A 20,716-nucleotide genomic window follows, 5' to 3' on the forward strand; every position below is an offset into this window, starting at 1 on the left:
GATGGGAATGTTTATTTATTTATTTATTTTATTTATTTATTTAGTCCAATACATAATACACATTGAAGAGAATAGATATTTAGTAATATAACTAAAGAAACGAATTGAAGAAAAGATATAAAAGTACAGGTGAACAAATTTGAAAGGAAGAAAAGATAAATGAGATAAGGAGAGACAAGTGGACAGGGGATGGAAGGCACACTGGTGCACTTATACACGCCCCTTACTGACCTCTTAGGAACCTGGAGAGGTCAATCGTGGATAGTCTAAGAGAAAAGTGTTGGGGGTTAGGGGTTGACACTACTGAGTCAGGTAATGAGTTCCATGCTTCGACAACTCGGTTGCTGAAGTCATATTTTTTACAGTCAAGTTTGGAGCAGTTAATATTAAGTTTGAATCTGTTGCGTGCTCTTGTGTTGTTGCGATTGAAGCTGAAGTAGTCATTGACAGGTAGAACATTGCAGCATATGATCTTGTGGGCAATACTTAGATCGTGTTTTACGCATCGTAGTTCTAATCTTTCAAGACCAAGGATTGATAGTCTGCTTTTGTAGGATATTCTGTTTCGAGTGGAGGAATGAAGGGCTCTTCTGGTGAAGTATCTTTGGACATTTTCAAGGGTGTTGATGTCCGAGATGTGGTATGGGTTCCAGACAGATGAACTGAATTCAAGGATGGGTCTGGCAAAGGTTTTGTAGGCATTATGTGTTATGAAATGTGTTATGAAATGCTATCCAGAGGAAAAGAGTGCATTCCAGAAAAGCAAAAGACAATGCAGTTTAGAGAGTTTGTGTGAGAGAAAGAGGGTGAAGATGGCCCCTGTTTAATAATTCCAAGGATACATGTTTTATGGTACAAGTAGTCTGTTTTAGTTTGGGATGCTATCTGTTTATTGGTGAAGAATAATAAATAAATGTGTTTGGAAGAATCATAACGTGACTTCCTTTGTTTTGGGAATCTGACAGAAGGGGAAGAGGAGGCCAATGCTCACAAAGCTTTTTGTAGCCTAGTTTTTATTTATTTTTATTTTTTAAGATAGAAAATAGAATGGAAAGCCTCAAGGTGCCCCTCAGAGATTCTTCAAAAAGTATCTCAGCAAGGCCCCTTCTTACATTGATCCTCCACTTATTTATTTATTATTTAGATTTGTATGCCGCCCCTCTCCGTGGACTTCCTCACACCTGGAAGCTTGCTGCCAGTTTTTAATAGTTATGATTTTAACAGATTAACAGTTGAAAGGAGCCTTGTAGATCACCTAATCCAACCTCCCCCCACCCACCCCCTAGCCAAGCAGGAGATCCTGCACCACTTCTGACAAATAACAGTCCAATCTCTTCTTGAAAGCCTTCGGTGATGAAGCTCCCACAACTTCTGAAGGCAAGCTGTTCCATTGGTTGATTGTTCTCAATATCAAAAAAAATTATTCTTGTTTCTAGGTTGAATCTTTCCTTGATCAGCTTCCATACATTATTCCTTGTCTGCCCTTCAGATGCCTTGGAAAATAGCTTGACCCATTCCTCTCTGTGGCAGCCCCTCAAATATTGGAACATTGCTATCTTTTAATAGATATATGCATATTTTGTTTTATTACAGTTTTTGTTCCAACCTTTGATTGGGAGCCACACAGAGTTTGAAATAAGATGGGCAGTTATATAAATGTTTTCAATAAATAACGTAGGCTGAAATCATCCCTGCATTACAAGGGGGCCTTTTGTAAGCCTCTTGAAAGAAAGGAGATAGAAGCACAATCCCTAATTCCTAGACAGAAAAACCTGATGAATATTTCTACAAGCTCCAATGTTGCTTCCATGTCATGGAAACCAATTACGTTAGTTCCCTTAACCAGGCAGCTCTTTCACTATTCATGCATACAAGTATTATAAATTTAGAATCATTGTCAGTTTATAATCTTTGCGACATACATCGCTTGGAATATTATCTCAGAAAAACATGCTGGTGGAAAACTCTAGTTTCTTTTGTTTCTTTAATTATTATTGGTCCCCTCCTTTCCTTTCTGCTCTGTTGTTTAATACAGGCAAAAATAAGAAAGAACAACAAATTTGTTTCCATACATGATTCACAAGCATGTAACTTAACCCTGCCAAAAACAATTGGAACAATTGAGCGGGGTCTGTGTGTGTTTATATCAAATGTCTCTATAATATAAAAGCAATTGAGAAAATAATGGGACATTACTTAGAAAAACGAACAGCGTGGTGGTATTTTAGTCCTTTAGCAATCTCTAGATCAGGCCACTAGAAATTGTGAACTGAAGAATTCAAAGAAAATTTTCATTTTGGGATATTTTTACGAGATGAACTTACACAAAAATTCAGGCCAACTTGTTGATTGTGACTTTTAGGAGTAATTAAAATTAAAAATCAATGGTACATTAATAATGTTATCTAGTTAGGGTAATCAAGCATGTGCTAGAAAACCAAGCTCAAAGATCACCAAGAATTCCTCATATTAATTCTGAGCTACAGATATTCTCCTTTATTGGAGAAATAATTTCTTGATGTTTATCACTATTAAAAGTATGTCCTTCACACTTCAAGGAAAAGAGATTAAGTAATAACTAAATGTTATTTCTGGGTTATCTAAGACCGACTATGCCATGAGAAAAAGATGGAGTCTCCCAATTCTCCTTCAAAGTCTTATGTAAATAAGGTTTCATTTTAGGTTTTTTTTAAAGAGGAAATAAAGGATTAAGGTTAGAGCTCTTAGAAAGAGCTGTAGAGCACTGTGAAGCGGTATATAAGTTTAAGAGCTATTGCTACCAGACTTTAAATTCAATGGACAAAATTTGCATCCAGACATCTCCTGAAATAAAAACTAAATCCATTGTATGTGAAGTAAACTGAATAATTCAGCCTGCATTATTTCCACCACTTTCCATTATATGTGTCTTATTATTAAGTAAACAAATGCTGTTATTTATGTAATTTGTAGTAATTTATGTTATTGCATAAATACATTATGCAAGTGTCACAAACTGACATAAATTGATAATCCAAATTGGATTAGATGAATATTTGGGGATTTAAAAACCCTATTTCTTAATGGTCCATTAAAGTAAGGTTTTATTTTATTATTATTTTGCAGAAGTTAAAAACAAAAAAGGGATAAGAAAACCACACTTTGATAAATACAAAAAATTAATCTGATTGCAAAACATCCTGCAAAAGGAAAAGGAAGAATAATCTAACTCAGAATAATCTAAAATAAATTATTAGATAAATCTACGATAAATTCTTCATCAACTTGAAACATTCCCTCACACAAACATTTTCAAAACGTATTGGGGGATAACCCCCAAAAGCTTTTTAATAAGTCAAGAAGGTTTTTAAATAAAGTGAACATGAAAATAACAAATAAAAATGAAAATAATGTTTCATTTTTAAAATGCAGTTGTTTTCTTTGGCACTCACCTGTTTCAAGATCTGATGCTCCCCTGAAGCAAACATCATTTTGTGTTGAGCAATGCTTGTCCTTGAATAGTCTTTAATAGATGATTCTGGGAACTCAATTATGGGACGTACCTGGTATACAGATGAAGGCCACAAAATGCACTTTTGCATTAGATTATATAGCACTTTGGACTTAACTACTGTACAGCATGGCTAGACAGAACTGTCAATTTTCTCACAGTAAATGGTTGGAATTGTATACCCAAAAGCATATACCCGTCACTAAAAATTTGTGAAAATGTACCGGTGGTTGTCTTATGCACAGAGGACATGAGTAATCTAAATCAGTGTTTGTTAATCTTTGCAACTTTATGTTGGCTGGGGAATTCTGGCAGTTGAAGTCCATACATCTTAAAGCTGCCAAGGTTGAGAAACACTGGTCTAAATTATTGCATGCAAAATTAAATTATGCTTTTGGCCAGAAGCATGCAAAAGTTTCCAGATTTAATCATCAACATCTTTCAACTGGACTAGAAAAATTATCTCTGAAACATTAGCATCTACTCAGGTCAGATTTGGGAATGCTGAGCTAGAATACTTGTTATTATACATACTGTATGTGTGGAAAAAACCTCTATAATGGACTAGAAAAATCCCTTTTGGGGTACTTTAATAGAGTCTTGAGCTGAACAATGAATTGAATGACCAATGAGAGCACTCTAGAACTATGTTCTAGCATTCTAGCACAGTCTACATTCTATCTTCCAGTATTCTTTTATAAATACAAGTAGTCCTCATTTAGTAACTACCCTATTTAGTGAGCACTTGGATTTTATCTGCAAAAGAATATATACTATACAAACACGTATTATAGGCAGAAGTCAAACGATCAGTAAATTACAGCAGGGAAGAGCACAGGCAAGAGGGAAATGTCCCAACAGGGCCGCTTCTTATTATATAAACTCTTATTCATTTTTTTTCGAAACCTACAAATCCTTAGTTTTTTGACTCAAGCCTTATTATATAAACTCTTAAAGGGATAACAGCCAAAAAACCGTGCTGACTCATTCCCATCATTACATCAGTGCATCATTGTAGCAGCTTATCAGCTCTTAAATCACTACACTGACAATAACAAGCACTTTCTTTAACAACCAACTTGCTAGTCTCAATTGTGGTTATTATTATTATTATTATTATTATTATTATTATTATTATTATTTATTAGATTTGTATGCCGCCCCTCTCCGAGGACTTGGAACGGCTCACAACAAGAAACAGTACAAATCCAATACTTAAAACAATTTAAAATCCTTAATATAAAAAACAATCATACATCTCATACAGACCATACATAAAGCGGAAATGGCCCAGGAGAATCAATTTCCCCATGCCTGATGACAGAGATGGGTTTTGAGGAGTGTGTGAAAGGCAAGGAGGGTGGGGGCAGTCCTAATCTCCGGGGGGAGTTGATTCCAGAGGGTCGGGGCTGCCACAGAGAAGGCTCTTCCCCTGGGTCCCGCCAGACAACATTGTTTCATCAACGGGACCCGGAGAAGGCCACCTCTGTGGGACCTAACCGGTGGCTGGGATTCGTGCGGCAGAAGGCGGTCCCTGAGATATTCTGGTTACTGGATAAGGACCATTTATATATTCTTCCAGTAATCTTTGCATACGTATTTGTGGCAGTATATATCTTACCAGGTTATGTTCATCACAAAGTATTTTTTTTCCAGTTACTTCCTGCAGATGGTAAGTTGGAAGTTCAGATTTGTTGTCTGCTGTGTATTCTAAAATATTGTTCTTCCTACAAGGAGAAAAAAAGTTATATTTGCTTATTAGGATGTCAATTTAAAGGTGAAATTGATTGAGTACACATTAATAAGTTTGATAAGATAAGATACAACTTTAATCTCATTTATATCTTGTAGATTTTATAGACACATGTTGCAGATAAGTGTCTGACAGAAGTGCACTATAATCCCCTAATTCAATTACTAGTAGTAAACCTCAATTAATTTAAAATTAGGGCAAGGGGATTATGTCTGGGTAAACAATGATTAGTAAACAAATATTCTGCTTGCATTTTGAATCTATTCCATAATGCATATGGTTAACTGCCTGAATATATATATATATGACGGTCTTGGTATATTCGGGTTTCTTCCCGTGTAGGATTTGGAAATTTCTGGCGACGTTTCGATGAGGTCCCACTCATAATCTTCAGGCTGGTGTTTCTGTCCTTGTTCTAAGGTGAACACTGCGAGACCTAAGCTGCCTTCCTTCTATAAATACTGGTGGCTGGGTGTGGTTTGATGGCTCAGCAATTGCCTGCTGTGTAGAAACTTCCTGGTGGTCGTTGATGTAGCTGAAGTATGCTGATTAGTTAATGGTTGTTGATTAGGCGTGATATCCTGGGTAGTTGGAGCTTGCAGGCTACTTGATTGTTTTGCAATATGTGTTCTGAGTCTAGTTTCTGTTTTTATGGCTGGGTTACGTAACATATATATTTATTCATTCATTCATTCATTCATTCATTTATTAGATTTGTCACCCCTCTCCATAGACTCGTAGACACTCTTCCTATGATTAAAATTCAGATAAATAAAGAAAAAAATGGTATTCCAAATTCAACTGAGGCATGTTCAAGGAGGGATGCTAAAATATTGGCGCATACAAAACTAAGTCACAAAATCTTACTTAGTATTGGACAGGTTTCCCATTTTTACAAAAATAATGCTTAACAAAAATCCTAACATTATAATTAGAACTGATTTAAAGTGGTCTTACTCAAAGTTATAAATAAATGAATACTATAAATTGGAATCTTTTCTAGTAGCAAATTGCATGTGCAAAGTTTTCTGTAGTAAATAAAAATGGTTTACTAGAATATAGGGCTGGAAGGAATCTCAAAGGTCTTCTAGTCCAACTCTTTCCTCAAGGCAGGAGACCTTATATCATCTCAGTCACATGGTTGTCCAATCTAATTTTGAAAACTTCCAGTGAGGGAGCACCCACAATTCCTGGGGACAAACTATTCCTCTGATTAATTGTTCAGAAAATGTCTCCTTACTTCTAGGCTGGATCGTTCATTAAAAGGGCAGCGCCGGACTTACCCGGCAGGCAGGCTTTGCTGGAGGGACCGGGAGACACGGTCCCTCATGGCGGCCGCCATTTTGAATCCCGGGCGAAGTCTCGCGATGCGAGACTTCGCTCGGGAGATCGGGGCCTGATTGGCCAGGCCCTGATTGGTCCGGGCGGGGCCTGCTTGCCCTATATAAGGGCGAGCAGGCCCGGGGCTCTTCCTTTTCGCCCGGACCAAGCTCCTGAGCAGACGTTCGTTCGTCTGCTCCGGCGGCCATTTTGGGTGGCGACCTCGTGCGAGGCGCCATTTTGTGGCCTGCGGTCTTGCGAAGAGCCTTATCTGTCACTAGCGGAGCCAGCATCGGCTGGACTCCGCTCCGGTTTGGAGCCTCATTGCCCTTTGGGGGTGGTGGGTGGTGCTGCCTTTGGGAGGCCCCGCGGGCTTGCGGTGTTCCCGGGGTGGTTTGTGGCCTGGGATAAAGGCCTGGTGTCGGGCCTTGTTGCCCGAGGGGAGGAGGGATTAGCCTCCTGAGGGGGTTTTTCTGCGGAGGCCTGCGGCTTCAGGCAGGCCTTTGCCAACGCAGGGCAGGGTTCGTTGGTGGCTTTGTCTCTGCTCTATCCCTTTTGTGAAAAATAGATTTATTCTTCTGTAATGGCCCCTAAGAAGCGGCCAGCTCAGGCCCTCCCGGCCCAACCTGTGGTGCGGCCTAGGAGGGCTGCCAGGCCGTCTGCCCGGGCTCGGGCGGCGGCAGAGGGGCCCCCGGGGGGGATCCCGGTGGGGGGGGGTGGTTGGGTTTACACCCACAGTCCCTCAACCCGCGGTGTCCCCTTCTCTCTCCTGGGCCAGGGTACTGGAGCGGCTCGATGAGTTGGAGAGGTGGCGGTCGGGGGCAGGCCCGGAGGGGCTTTCCTCGGCTGCCACCGCAGCATGGGGCGCAGACCCCGAAGAGGAGTCGGCCCCAGCAGGGCAAGTGGCCCACGAAGGACAGATGGCGGGCACCGGACAGGCGGGCAGCATCGGTCAGACGGGCCACGCTGGACAGATGGCCCAGCCTGGGCAATGGCCATCGTTCCAGGGCCCAACCAGGATGGGCCCACCGTGGATGTCTTCTACCCCTTACGGGGCAGGTGAGGTTGCACCACATACAGGCACATCTCCGCTCCTGCCCATACAGGGTCCCGGGTTCATCCCGCCAGCTTTGGGGGGTGGCAACAGCTTTACGGGGGTGGCAGCAGGCACCTGTAGTCAGGTCTGGTCTCCGCCAGCTCCGCCAGTGGGGGCGCTGGGGGTACCTGTCCCACCTGGGGCGGGGGTGGGGGGTTGGATTCCTCCCCCACCGGCCATTATGCCACCGGTCCCATTCATGTATCCCCCGGGGCTTGGGGTGCTGGGCTCGGGGGCCACCACGGTGTGGGACCCGTTCGCCAGCATCAAGCCTGGGGCCATCCCTTGCGGGTTGCCCGCTACGCCTTTAGGGTACCATCTGCACCCGTCAGTTAAGGAGGCAATCTGGCGGGGGGAGTATGTTGATTTGTTCTCCATCTTGAACAGGGAGGTCCCTAAACAGGACAAGGAGGTGGTCCCTGGGGAGAAGGTGAAAAAGACAAAGGTCACGAAATGCTTCAGCTCGTGGCTGTATGCCTTTCTGACCTTTGCGTCGGTGGTCATTCAGAGGCAGCCGGGGAGGGCCGCTGCCTTGCTGAAGTACATCGACCTCATAGCGAGGGCCCATTTCGAATATGGGGGCACCATATGGAGGCATTACGACAAGGGCTTCCGTATGCGTATTGCCCATGACCCCTACTTGCCCTGGGATATGGTGGTTCCGGACCTGTGGTTCCAGGCCACCCATATGTCGGGGAAGGAGGGCTGTGATAGGACCGATAGCGGTCACTTTATGGAGGAAGAGCCAGCTACGCCCGCGCCGGCCAAGGCCGTGGCGGGGGTAGTCGGTAAAGGGGCCACTCTCGTGTGTCACGAATTTGCGGCGAAGGGGGCGTGTTTTCGCCCCATTTGCCGGTTTCGTCACGCCTGCGGAAGTTGTGGGGGAAACCATTCCGCAGCCGTGTGCCCCCGCCCCAAGAAGGGGATTGAAAAGAAAGGCTCGGGTCCCCCAAAGCCTCCCCCACCTTCTGGGGGAAAAGGGGCCCAGCCCAATTAATTTAGGGGTGCTCGAGGGTTGGTTGGGCGACTACCACCCTCGCTCGAGAGCGGCCGCTCTCTTGCTAGGTTTTTCAGAGGGATTTAGGATCCCTTACCAGGGTGTTAGGAAGGCCTTCATGTCTGACAACCTTAGGTCGGTTGTTGGTCATGAAGACATTGTTAGGGAGAAGATTGGGAAGGAGGTTGCCGAAGGCAGGGTCCTGGGGCCCTTCTCGGAGCCGCCCTTCCCGAATCTTCGTGTGTCTCCCTTAGGTGTGGTCCCCAAAAAGGCGAGTGGTGAATTTAGGTTGATTCACCATTTGTCTTTTCCAAAAGGGGAGTCAGTGAATGATTTCATTCCTGACGAGCTGTGTTCGGTCCGGTATGCGTCCTTTGATGCAGCCGTGACCATGGTTAGGAAGTGTGGGGTGGGAGCCCTTATGGGTAAATGCGACATTAAGTCGGCATTCCGGCTCCTCCCCATACACCCAGACGACTTTGAGCTGTTGGGCTTCCATTTCGAGGGGGGCTATTACGTGGACAGAGCTTTGCCCATGGGGTGCTCTGTCTCGTGCTCTCTTTTTGAGAGTTTTAGCACCTTCTTGGAGTGGGCGCTCAGGAGGCAAAGTGGTCTGGGTACGGTCGTTCACTACCTTGATGATTTCCTGTTAGCGGGGCCTGCGCAGTCGGAGCAATGTTTTGCTTTGATGCGGGACTTCGAAGCCCTTTGTGCTCAATTAGGGGTGCCTTTAGCCTCTGAGAAGACCGAAGGCCCCGCTACCAGGATTACCTTCCTGGGTATTGAATTGGACTCGGAGGAGCAATCTTCTAGATTGCCCCTAGAGAAGTTGGTTAAGATTAAGCGGAAGCTTGATGAGGTCCTGGGCTGCCGGAAGGTGACCCTACGGCAGCTCCAGGAATTGGCAGGCATTCTTAATTTTGCCTGTCGGGTAGTTGTTCCTGGAAGGGCTTTTTCCAGGAGGTTGTATGATGCGATGAAGGGGCTCCGTTTGCCCCATCATCGTACCCGCCTTTGCGCTGGGGTCAGGGCTGACCTCGGCGTGTGGCGGGATTTTGTGGATAGATTTAACGGGTTGTCTTTCTGGAGGCACGAGCTTCTGTTGGAAGCTGAGTTGCAGCTCTGCTCTGACGCCGCGGGGACTTGTGGTTTCGGGGTAGTGTTAGGTGACCAGTGGTGCTGGTCGGCATGGCCTCCGGAATGGAGTGCCTCTTCGTTGGTTAAGGACCTAACGTTTTTGGAGCTCTTCCCCTTAATAGTGGCCTTAGAGCTTTGGGGGGAGCAGTTTAGGGACAAGACCGTGCACTTCTGGTGTGACAACCTAGCGGTTGTCCATGTGGTGAATGCCCTGTCCTCGAAGAGCGACAGGGTCATGCGGCTTGTCCGCCATTTTGTGCACAGGTCCTTGTCTCTAAACGCATTGTTTTTGGCTAAGCATGTCCCCGGGTTAGATAACGGGGTTGCTGATGCCTTGTCCCGTGGTCAGTTGTCCAGGTTTCGGACCCTGGCCCCGTGGGCCCGAGAATTGCCAGAAGCGTTCCCCAGCCACCTCTGGAGTCTGGGAGGGATCCAGAGTGGTGGAGAGGCGAGGCATCCCGGGCAATCTCCTTGTCTGTAGCGCCCGGCACCCTCAGGGCATACCAGCGTGCAGGTAAGGAGTTTGGGGAGTTTAGGCAGGGCAGGGGTTACCAGCTTAGTTGGCCTGTCCCTGTAGAGCATTTGGCCGAGTTTTGCGTCCAACTCAGGCAGCGTGGCCTGTCAGTTAGGACGATCCGGTCCCGGTTAGCCGGCCTCGCCTTTCTGTCCAAGGCGGGGGGGTTTGCTGATCTTTCGGGTGACTTTCGCATCCGGAAGATGCTGGAGGGCTGGCTTAGGGAGCAAGCGGGGGCCCCAGGTGACACTCGTCAGGCTCTGACGGTGGAGCAGCTGTCTTTAATCAACGTGGTTTTTGGCAGTCTGTGTTCCTCATTGTACGAGGCCCGTCTTTTTAGAGCAGCGGCTTGTGTCATGTTTTTTGGGGCCCTTCGGGTCAGCGAGGCCATGGCTTCGTCTCAGGCTGACACTTCGCTCCGGGCCTTCCAGTTCGCTGATCTGGCCTTTAGACAAGGGGGGGTGTCCCTTGTAGTGAGGAGGTCTAAAACGGATCAGCTGCGCAGAGGGGTTACCTTAAATCTTAGTGCGGCCTCCGACCAGTCGGTGTGTCCGGTGGCCGCCCTACAGCTTTATTGTGGTATGAGGGGGTCAGGTCAGGGGTACCTGTTTAGGCATTGTGATGGTACCCCTCTGACCCGTTTCCAATTCTGGGCTTTAGTATCTAGGGCGATGGCCCAGGTGGGCATGGATCCCGCCGGCTATGGAACGCATTCGTTCCGTATCGGCGCCGCCACTAGCGCGGCACTTTCTGGTTTCCCGGCCCATTGGATTCGGGAGATCGGCCGCTGGCGGTCAGCGGCATATTTGGGTTATGTTAGGCCCGCTGAGGATCCCAGGCAGGGCTTAGGCTAGGTAACCTCTCTGTGTCTGTGTCCTCTTGCAGGTCCCCAGGCTAACACGAAACCGACGGCGCTGCTGTGTGGCCACAGCATGATTTTCTGGGCCGGCCGCGCGGCAGCCAGGAGCGCCATCGGGACCCACCTGTCCCTGGGGCGGTGGGTCAACGTTACCTGGATGGGCCGGAGAGGTATGCGGTGGGAGGGTCTCCTACCGGCGTTGCTGGGCGGTCAGCATTCTGTGGCTGCGCCCGGCAATATGGAGGGCGGCTCCTGGAGTCGCGCCCAAAGGGGTCTGGGTGGGCAGCGTCCTGTGGCCGCACCCAGGTGGCTGGTATTGCACTTAGGTGGCAATGACCTGTGCATACTGGGAGGCCTGGCGCTGCTCATCCAGGCACGCGAAGACCTGCGAAGGCTTCGTGAGGTCTGGCCCACCACGCAAGTGGTGTGGTCAGAAATATTGCCTAGGATTGTGTGGAGGGATGCCTCTTCCCTTAGGGCCATTCACCGGGCTAGGCGACGGGTGAATAGGGCTATGGGTAAAACGGTTAGAGAGTTGGGTGGAGTAGTAATACCTCATCCCCTTATATCAATAGACCAGCCATGGCTCTACCGTGATGATGGCGTTCACCTGTCTGACCAGGGGAACGCCATCTTCTTACAGGACCTGCAGCGGTCTCTGCGTGAGCTGGCGCAGCTAGAGGGGGGAGTCGGGGGGCCAAGATAGAGATCTGACCCCCGCTCCTGTGGCAGGTTAGGGGCGGAAAATTGGGTGGTTTAGCAACCGCGCGTTCTCCCTTGGGCATCTTTGGGGATGATTGACAGGTTCTCTGCAAGCTCATGGAGGGAGTTTCTGCCTGAGCAGCTGGGGGGAACCTGTCTTTGGGTCCTGCACCTTTAATTCCCCGATTCGGGTTAGCCGGTGGGACCCCCCTCATGCACAGCATGGCAGAAAAGGTCACAGGTGACGGCCTGGCCCTCACCTGGACCTTGCATCGAGATACGCCCATGAGTTGCCCAGGAATGTTTACTGGCATAACGTCATTTCCGCCCCGGAAGTATTTGTTTGACCCTGCAGGTCCAGTTCCGGGTCATAGTTGTTTATGCTAATTTATGCAAAGTATTTGAATAAGTTATGCAAATTTATGTTAATAAAAATGACCCAATTTAAATCCAGCTCTGGTGTCCGTGTCGTTACTCCGTCTCTCCAGCAAGGGCAGCGCCGGACTTACCCGGCAGGCAGGCTTTGCTGGAGGGACCGGGAGACACGGTCCCTCATGGCGGCCGCCATTTTGAATCCCGGGCGAAGTCTCGCGATGCGAGACTTCGCTCGGGAGATCGGGGCCTGATTGGCCAGGCCCTGATTGGTCCGGGCGGGGCCTGCTTGCCCTATATAAGGGCGAGCAGGCCCGGGGCTCTTCCTTTTCGCCCGGACCAAGCTCCTGAGCAGACACCCGCCCGCCCTCCACTATTTTGCAGTGTGCTTAGGGGTCGCCCTTAGGGGGCCGAATGGGAATTTTTTGCAGTTCTGCCTCTTAGCTGAGCTGTTTTTTCGCCCATTCCACACTGGGGTGATGGCTGTGCGGTTAGGGGGTGCTTGCATTAATTAGGTTAATTGGCTTACCTTTGGTCATTTGGGTAGGCAGGTTAGGGGCGGAAAATTGGGTGGTTTAGCAACCGCGCGTTCTCCCTTGGGCATCTTTGGGGATGATTGACAGGTTCTCTGCAAGCTCATGGAGGGAGTTTCTGCCTGAGCAGCTGGGGGGAACCTGTCTTTGGGTCCTGCACCTTTAATTCCCCGATTCGGGTTAGCCGGTGGGACCCCCCTCATGCACAGCATGGCAGAAAAGGTCACAGGTGACAGCCTGGCCCTCACCTGGACCTTGCATCGAGATACGCCCATGAGTTGCCCAGGAATGTTTACTGGCATAACGTCATTTCCGCCCCGGAAGTATTTGTTTGACCCTGCAGGTCCAGTTCCGGGTCATAGTTGTTTATGCTAATTTATGCAAAGTATTTGAATAAGTTATGCAAATTTATGTTAATAAAAATGACCCAATTTAAATCCAGCTCTGGTGTCCGTGTCGTTACTCCGTCTCTCCAGCAAAGCATTCACCCATTACTTCTTGTCTGCCCTCAGTTGCTTTGGAAAATAAGTAAGTCCCCTCTTCTTTGAGCTCCTCAATTATTGGAAGACACTTATCATGCCCCCCCATGTAGCCCAAAGATTAGAAGCTTTGTGATTTATTGTTTTAACCCTACTCTTAACAATTTTCAAAGAAATAAAACTTAGATGAAGGAAGAAAGTACATATATAAGAGCTTATGAAATAGTTTTGCTTCTCCGCTCTAGCAAAATATGTGTAATCCAAAATTTTATCTATCCAACAATCCATGATGGGGTGGTTGTATTGGGGAATATATTACTAGGACAAAAAAGAGACATATGGCCCTTACAGGCCTTCTTAGATGTACTATTTCCTCCAGATGACCAAAGAGACTTACAATGTTCTTTCTTTTGCATTATATCTTACCATGTGATTGAAAGTTCAGTATGATATAGCAATGTGCCTTTCCAATCACAACGGTAACAGATGTGATGCCCATTGCCACGGCAACTGAAGCAACTGTGAAAGAGAGATCAATGTTTGAATTAGACCTTACAATATTGTAGGCTTTCCTCTCTTGGCAAACAGTAAATTAAACATCGTCAACCTCATCATCATAACCATAACTTTATTTCACTCATAGAGTAGTCTAAAATAATGCAAAACTAAATTTACCATCAATAATTACTTCAATTTAGAGTATAAAAGTGAAAAAATTAAAGAAGAGGAAAGATACACTGTAAAATATAAAGTGGTACATACTGATAGATGTAGAAGATAATTTAAAAATATTGCATAGTATGAGAAATAACTAAAATGTAGCATTACTAACGAAACTATGAACATTATACTTTTTTGTTCTCAGTGTAAAGATTGTAAAGTGTAACGATTCATCTTATTTATTTAGAAATAAAATCAAAATCTCTAATTAGGACTTATGGGTTGTAAATGTACTTCAGTTATTTAAATTCTTGTAACCCTATCACTTTCTTTTCAATCATTTTATCAAAATGAATTCTTTAATAGAACTACTTTCTATTTTAGATAGTTGCCAAAGAACCTGATAAATATGGCACCGCATGCTTGGTTCATACAATGGCCAACCCTGTTTGTAAAATTCTGTGTTATCTATATTTCTGGAACAGAAAGAAATATTTCCTGCTAAATTTAAGGCTTTTTCCATCTGTGATTTTTAAATGAGCCTTTTTTTAAAAAAATGACCTACAGATGGTTTGATTTCAACTGCTGCTGTCTACTTTCTCATGCAGCTGCCATACTGGTTTAGCAAATTCCCCAGGTGAAAGTTAGTGTTCCTATGAATCATTTTTACTAGGACATGATACAATTATTCCATTTTCAAAAACCAAGGGATAGGCTTCCCTATCTGCAACAGCAGCAAAGGCCATGTGATCTGCTTGTGACAGATTGGGGTCTATTCTAGGGGCAGATTCCTCTTACCTGCTGGTACTAGTATGCTGTGCATGCAGCATGAAGATTTTTGTGTGCGTACGGGTGCTACACATGCATGTGTGCATGCATCCCCTGTATGATTGCCAAAATCTCACACATGCGAGTGTCCCCTCACAAGATTTTGCTTCTGTGCATGAATAGGAAGAAAAAAGACCCAAAATTCAAGAAAAAAGATGGCGGTGCCTGAAGGATCAGCACTGGAGTGGTCATGCAGAAATTGCGCAATCTGGCAGCTGTTACTGGTGTGGAGTTGCCTACCGCACCGGTAGTAACTCACCACTGGCCTATTCTAAGAAAGAGACAATGGCAAGCCACTTCTCAAAAACCATGCCGAAAACCATAAAGAGATTTGCTCAGGCCAGGGATAGGCAAAGTTGGCTCTCCTATGACTTGTGGACTTCAACTCCCAGAATTCCTGAGCCAATCATGCTAGCTCAGGAATTCTGGGAGCTGAAGTCCACATGTCATAAAAGAGCCAACTTTGCCTATCCCTGGCCCAGGCAGTCTCTAAGAATGAAACATGATTGAATAGAATGGGAGAGTGGGGGAGATACTATTCTTCCTAGCCCACTGAATAGATTCACATTTCACTGAAGGAATATTACTGCAAGTGATCTATTTTCATGGGGAAAGTGAATGAGGAGAAATCCTGAAATTTAGACACTGTACCTCATGCATATTTACATATCTATATCTCGTCATCATCATTTTAGTCATTGTCTGTGAACTGCAGAATAAGGGCATTTTCCACATATTTCCAAGCAATATGGTTCTGAGCTTTCTGTTGCCAAGTGGGCCCGCAATACTTGTTGATGTCATCGGCACATCTTGTTTTATTAGGTATCTTTTGTGGATGCTTTTTAACAAGTGGGATTCATTCTATGACTGCCTTGGTCCATCTGCCATCAGTTCTTGCTATATGACCAGCCCATTTCCATTTCAATTTTTTACTCTCTTAATGATGTATACTTCGATTTGTTCTCTCTATCTCTCTTTATCTCTATCTGTCTACCTATACTAGTGGTGTGATTCAGTTGGTTTGCACCATTTTGGCCAAACAGTTGTTAAATTACCCACCATCCCCCTATATAAGTGGATCCTGGCAATGGGCAACTGAGTGGCCAGTGTGAGAAAAGGAGAAGGCCACTATCCCTCTTTCTTCTCCCTGCTCCTCCTCCTTCCCTCATGCAGGCTGCTATGTTTTCCATTTCTCCATTTCAATGCAGTGTCCAGGATCCATTTTGATAGCACGGAAGTTAATTTAACAACCAGTTCGCCGAGATCAGGTTAGCCATTACAGGAGGCTCATTCCACATGTGTGGTAGAGCTGGAGGACAAGAATACCTCCCATGACAGCCAATCTGACCCTGGGCTAACCGGCAGTTAAATTATTTGAATCTCACCACTTTCCACCTATACAGTGGTACCTCTACCAAAAAATGCCTCTACTTACAAATTTTTCTACATAAGAACCGAGTGTTCAAGATTTTTTTGCCTCTTCTCAAAAACCATTTTCCACTTAGAAGCCCCAGCCTCCGAAACTGTAACCGGAAAAGGCAGGGAGAAGCTTCCATGGGGCCTCTCTAGGAATCTCCTGGGAGGAAACAAGGCCAGAAAAGGCTGGGAAAAGCCTCCATGGGGCCTCTCTAGGTATCTTCTGGGAGGAAATAGTGCCTCCACTTTCCCTGTGGTTTTCCCAATCACACACATTATTTGCTTTTACATTGATTCCTATGGGAAAAATTGCTTCTTCTTACAAATTTTTTTACTTAAGAACCTGTTCACGGAATGAATTAAGGTGGTAAGTACAGGTACCACTGTACCTATATTACATCTATATCTATCTGGATCTATACACCCACAAGTTTCTCTTTTCTGAAAGACTTAGATGAGGTATGACAGCCCAATAAAAACTTATAGTAAAAACTATTATAAAAGTAGGAATGAAGTTTGGATTGAAGCAAAGCTTACCGCTTGTATCCTTTGCCCGAACACCATGAGCAGGAACTGTTGTCAGATGAATTGAACCCAGTCTCATTACAAGCTGAACACTTTTTCTATATTTGAAGAAATACAATATAATTTAAATTTATTTATTTAACAACAATAACATCACCAACAACAATCAATTAAGTTCCATATTATTTTTGGTGGTCTACAATAAAAGCCATCAAACCTGGGATAAGACCAGTGACATTCAAATCAGCATCAAAGATAACAAAAAGAAAATCTGTTTTGAAATGACTTTTTTAGGGCTCCTCAGAAAAATAGCCAAGAAGCCAACCCCTCAGTTCAACAGGGAATAATGCTTTGCTTTGAGAAATAAGCTCTTTTTCAGATGGCTTACAATTGAGTGAACACGAATCCTTTATTATAAAGGACAGTCTTTTAATCAGAACGCTGTCCTTTAGATTTACTTTTCGGAAACTCTCTCTAGTCCTTTATTTTGGGATATTTCATTTTTACCATATGCCACTAGTCTTTCAAATATATATTTTTACAATACATTTGCACATTTTGTTTGATTTTACATATTTTATTAGAATATGTGCTTTCCTAAATTTTCTTGATTTTGGTCTCAAATTTTCTTTTATAAAGCAATAGTTTAGTTACAATTACTTTTTTAAAAAAATCCTTAGCTACCTCTTTCAGATTTACCCATATTTTAGGTTGTCCATTATTTTTTCAAGGAAATACTGAGTTAGCTCTGGTTTCAATACAAGGTGCTGGCTATCACCTGATTTACATTTGATCTAAACTTAACAGACTAATTTGCAAAAAGGTTTTATTTCCTACAAGTACAGGACACATACTGCAGTTTGCCTTTCTACTTCATGAATGAAAGACCAGGTCTCTTAACTCTGTTTTGAAGCTGAAATACAACTATTCAAACTGAGTCAAGTTGCCTAGTTGCATGTAGTCCTTGACTTACAAACCATGTTTCTCGTAACCGTACAAAGTTACAATGGCACTTTTAAAAAAAAGGTAACTGGCATGTATTTTTGATGATTACAGTGTCTCGCAAAGGTGTTTGTGTGTCATGTGATCACATGGTGACCAGCTGACAAGCAAAGTTAACAGGGAAGCCAAATTCAATTAACAACCCTGTTATTAGCATAACAACCGCTTCACTTAAACATTGTGGCAAGAAAGGCCATAAAATGGGGCAAAACTCACTTAACAACTTGTACCATAATTGTACCATAATTGTACCCCTTGTACCATAATTGTACCATAATTGTACCCCAAATGAAAATTTGGGGTACAATTATGGATGTAAGTCGAGGGCCGCCTGATTTGTATCACCTATTTTCCTGGGTTCGGGATGGCCATGTATTCATTCTGCTCACAATTTCTGCACAAAAGGAAGCATTGATACCTGACAGGAATATTGTAATGTTTCTTGTGCTGACTTACTGTGCCTTTTCCTTTACATGATTGGCACTTAATTGCACCACGCCCGTTGCAGTTCTGACAATTCTGAAAGTAAAGCAAAAGACACATAAGGAAATCATTTGAAAGACTCTGTTGACAGGATAATCCTACATCACTTTGAGAATTAGTGTGTCCAAGAATCAATTTTATGATTTTTTTTCTTAAAATAACAGTAGACCTCAGCAAGAAGAGAACAGATTCATGCCCATATATTATTTTCTTTGACATCCATATGGTTAATCCATATTATCATGCCTTAGGCTTCCCCAAAACTATATATTTCCAACTATGAATACATAAATATCAAATGTTTTACAGGAGTCTTGTGGATATCTCTACCAATGTAATATAGAGAAAAATCTCCCAAAATTATTTCAGAAAGCAATAGTTCCTTGAGCTGAGTATTAATTTTCTGACCCAAAAATAATAATTTCTACTTAAAATCCCAGACATTACATACTAATTGAATTCCTCAAGGCTATTAATAGCAATGAAATGTTATATTGTTCATATGGTTCATTTTACAATTTGTACAAGAGTTAAAAAAACATTAAAAACCCTGTAGCTGCTTACTTTGCTCAGAATTTACTTGGATTTACTATTACCATGTTTCCCTGAAAAAAACACCCTGCCTTATATTTTTTTTGAACCCTGAAAAAATCGCTTGGCATTATTGTCATGCACTCAAAAACTTGATTGGGCTTATTAGCAATAGCACTTAGACTTATATATCACTTGACAGTGCTTTATAGCCCTCTCTAAGTAGTTTAAAAAGTCAGCACCACAATCTGGATCCTCATTTTACCCAGATGGAAGGCTGAGTCAACCTTGAGTCTGGTGAGATTTGAACTGGTGAACTACAGCCTGACTTAGTTACCTTATTGAACACACTTTAGAAAAGCAGCATAAACCTATAACTTTAAGAAGAGTAAGAAATACTTGTTTTACCCCCAGGGAATATGAGTGGGGCACTGGAATATGCATTTCACAGTCTGTAAACAAGGGAGGTGGATCCACAGAGATTTCCCAGGGAGTGGGTGGTGGTGCAACATCAGCTGAGTCCACAAATCCACCTGGAGGAAAAACACACAATCCTTCTCTGTCAATCAGAAACTAAATGACAAAACAGCATATTGTAAATTGCATTCTTTTATGTATTTTGGTCTCAAAGTAGACAAAACGTTTAGCTACAATTGATGATATATACAGTACTGCTTTAATAGTCTTCCATTAAGCAGTACATATTTGTTAAAGAATATTGAATAATGTACCATGTATGAGTACTCTAGCAATTTTTAAAACACATTTTAAAAAGACACTGCCCAGGGTCACTATATGAGGAAGATGAGCAGTTTCTAAATATGAGATATAAATAAATATCTGAAGGCGGTGCCATGGATATTGCCTATCTGGACTTCAGCAAAGACTTTGATACAGTTCCATATAAAGAGCTAATAGATAATTTAGTAAAGATTGGACTTAATCTCTGGATAGTTCAGTGGATTTGCAGCTGGCTGAAGCATAGATATCAGAGGGTTGTTGTTAATGGCAAGTATTCTGAGCAGAGACTGGTTACAAGTGGTATGCCACAAGGGTCTTTTCTGGGTCCTATTCTTTTTAATATGTTTGTGAGTGGCATAGGGAAAGGTTTGGTAGGGAAGGTCTGCCTATTTGCCAATGACTCTAAAGTGTACAATAGGATTGATATTCTTGGAGGAGTCTGTAATATGATTGAAACGGTTAAATATGTTAAAGGGTTAAATAAGGTTCAGGGGGAAAGTGTTTTTAACAGGAAAATGAACACAAGAACAAAGGGGCACAATCTGAGGTTAGTTAGGGGAAAGATCAGAAGCGAGGTGGGAAAATATTATTTTACTGAAAGAGTAGTAGATGCTGGAACAAACTTCCAGCAGATATGTTTGGTAAATCCACAGTAACTGAATTTAAACATGCCTGGGATAAACATATATCCATCCTAAGATAAAATACAGGAAAGTGCAGACTAGATGGACCATGAGGTCTTTTTCTGCTATCAATCTTCTAAGTTTCTAAATATAAACAAAATAAATTTTCCCACAATCCCTTCATCAACCTCAGGATATTTGGGAGTATGATGTCTTTCCAACCCATTAAATCCAATAGTAAGAACATGTTCCGATTCTATTTATTTTATTTATTTATTTATTCTTTGTCCAATATACAATACATATGGAAGAAAATAGACATTAAGTAATATATATCAGGATAGTAAGTAAAAAAGAAGAGAAGTAGATGAGAGGAAGAGAATATACAAGATATATGAGAAAAGGAAAGACAATTGGACGTTAGGCACATCACATTAAGGAAAACTGTCCAATGGGACCCAGGAAAAACAGCTTTTCTGACTTGGTAGTTGTGGAACTTAAAACCAGATTAGCCCTGTCCCTAACCCAGACATGGGATTCAGTGTACGGTATCATTATTTTGAAAATATTACCATTGGTGGCCATTATTATTTTCTTTTTTCACCTCTTTGATGAGGTTCATTTTGTTACTGTAATTTTAACATATTTATTCTTA

At 43.5% G+C, this 20,716-nt stretch overlaps 1 protein-coding gene across 1 annotated transcript in view; it reads right to left on the reverse strand.

Annotated features, from left to right (window-relative positions):
• Positions 1-20,716, reverse strand: part of LOC139158441 (protein SSUH2 homolog) — a 49,936-nt gene that overhangs the window by 2,993 nt on the left and 26,227 nt on the right. Inside the window, exons 7-12 of the mRNA XM_070735751.1 lie at positions 19,106-19,230; positions 18,140-18,202; positions 16,694-16,779; positions 13,679-13,771; positions 5,112-5,217; positions 3,432-3,542 (exon numbers count right to left, since the gene is read on the reverse strand). Of these exons, the coding sequence (XP_070591852.1) occupies positions 3,432-3,542; positions 5,112-5,217; positions 13,679-13,771; positions 16,694-16,779; positions 18,140-18,202; positions 19,106-19,230 (584 nt within the window). The remainder of the gene's footprint in view (positions 1-3,431; positions 3,543-5,111; positions 5,218-13,678; positions 13,772-16,693; positions 16,780-18,139; positions 18,203-19,105; positions 19,231-20,716) is intronic.

The sequence above is a fragment of the Erythrolamprus reginae genome, chromosome 2 (genome assembly GCF_031021105.1).
Source record: "Erythrolamprus reginae isolate rEryReg1 chromosome 2, rEryReg1.hap1, whole genome shotgun sequence".
In the NCBI taxonomy this organism is placed as follows: Eukaryota; Metazoa; Chordata; class Lepidosauria; order Squamata; family Dipsadidae; genus Erythrolamprus; species Erythrolamprus reginae.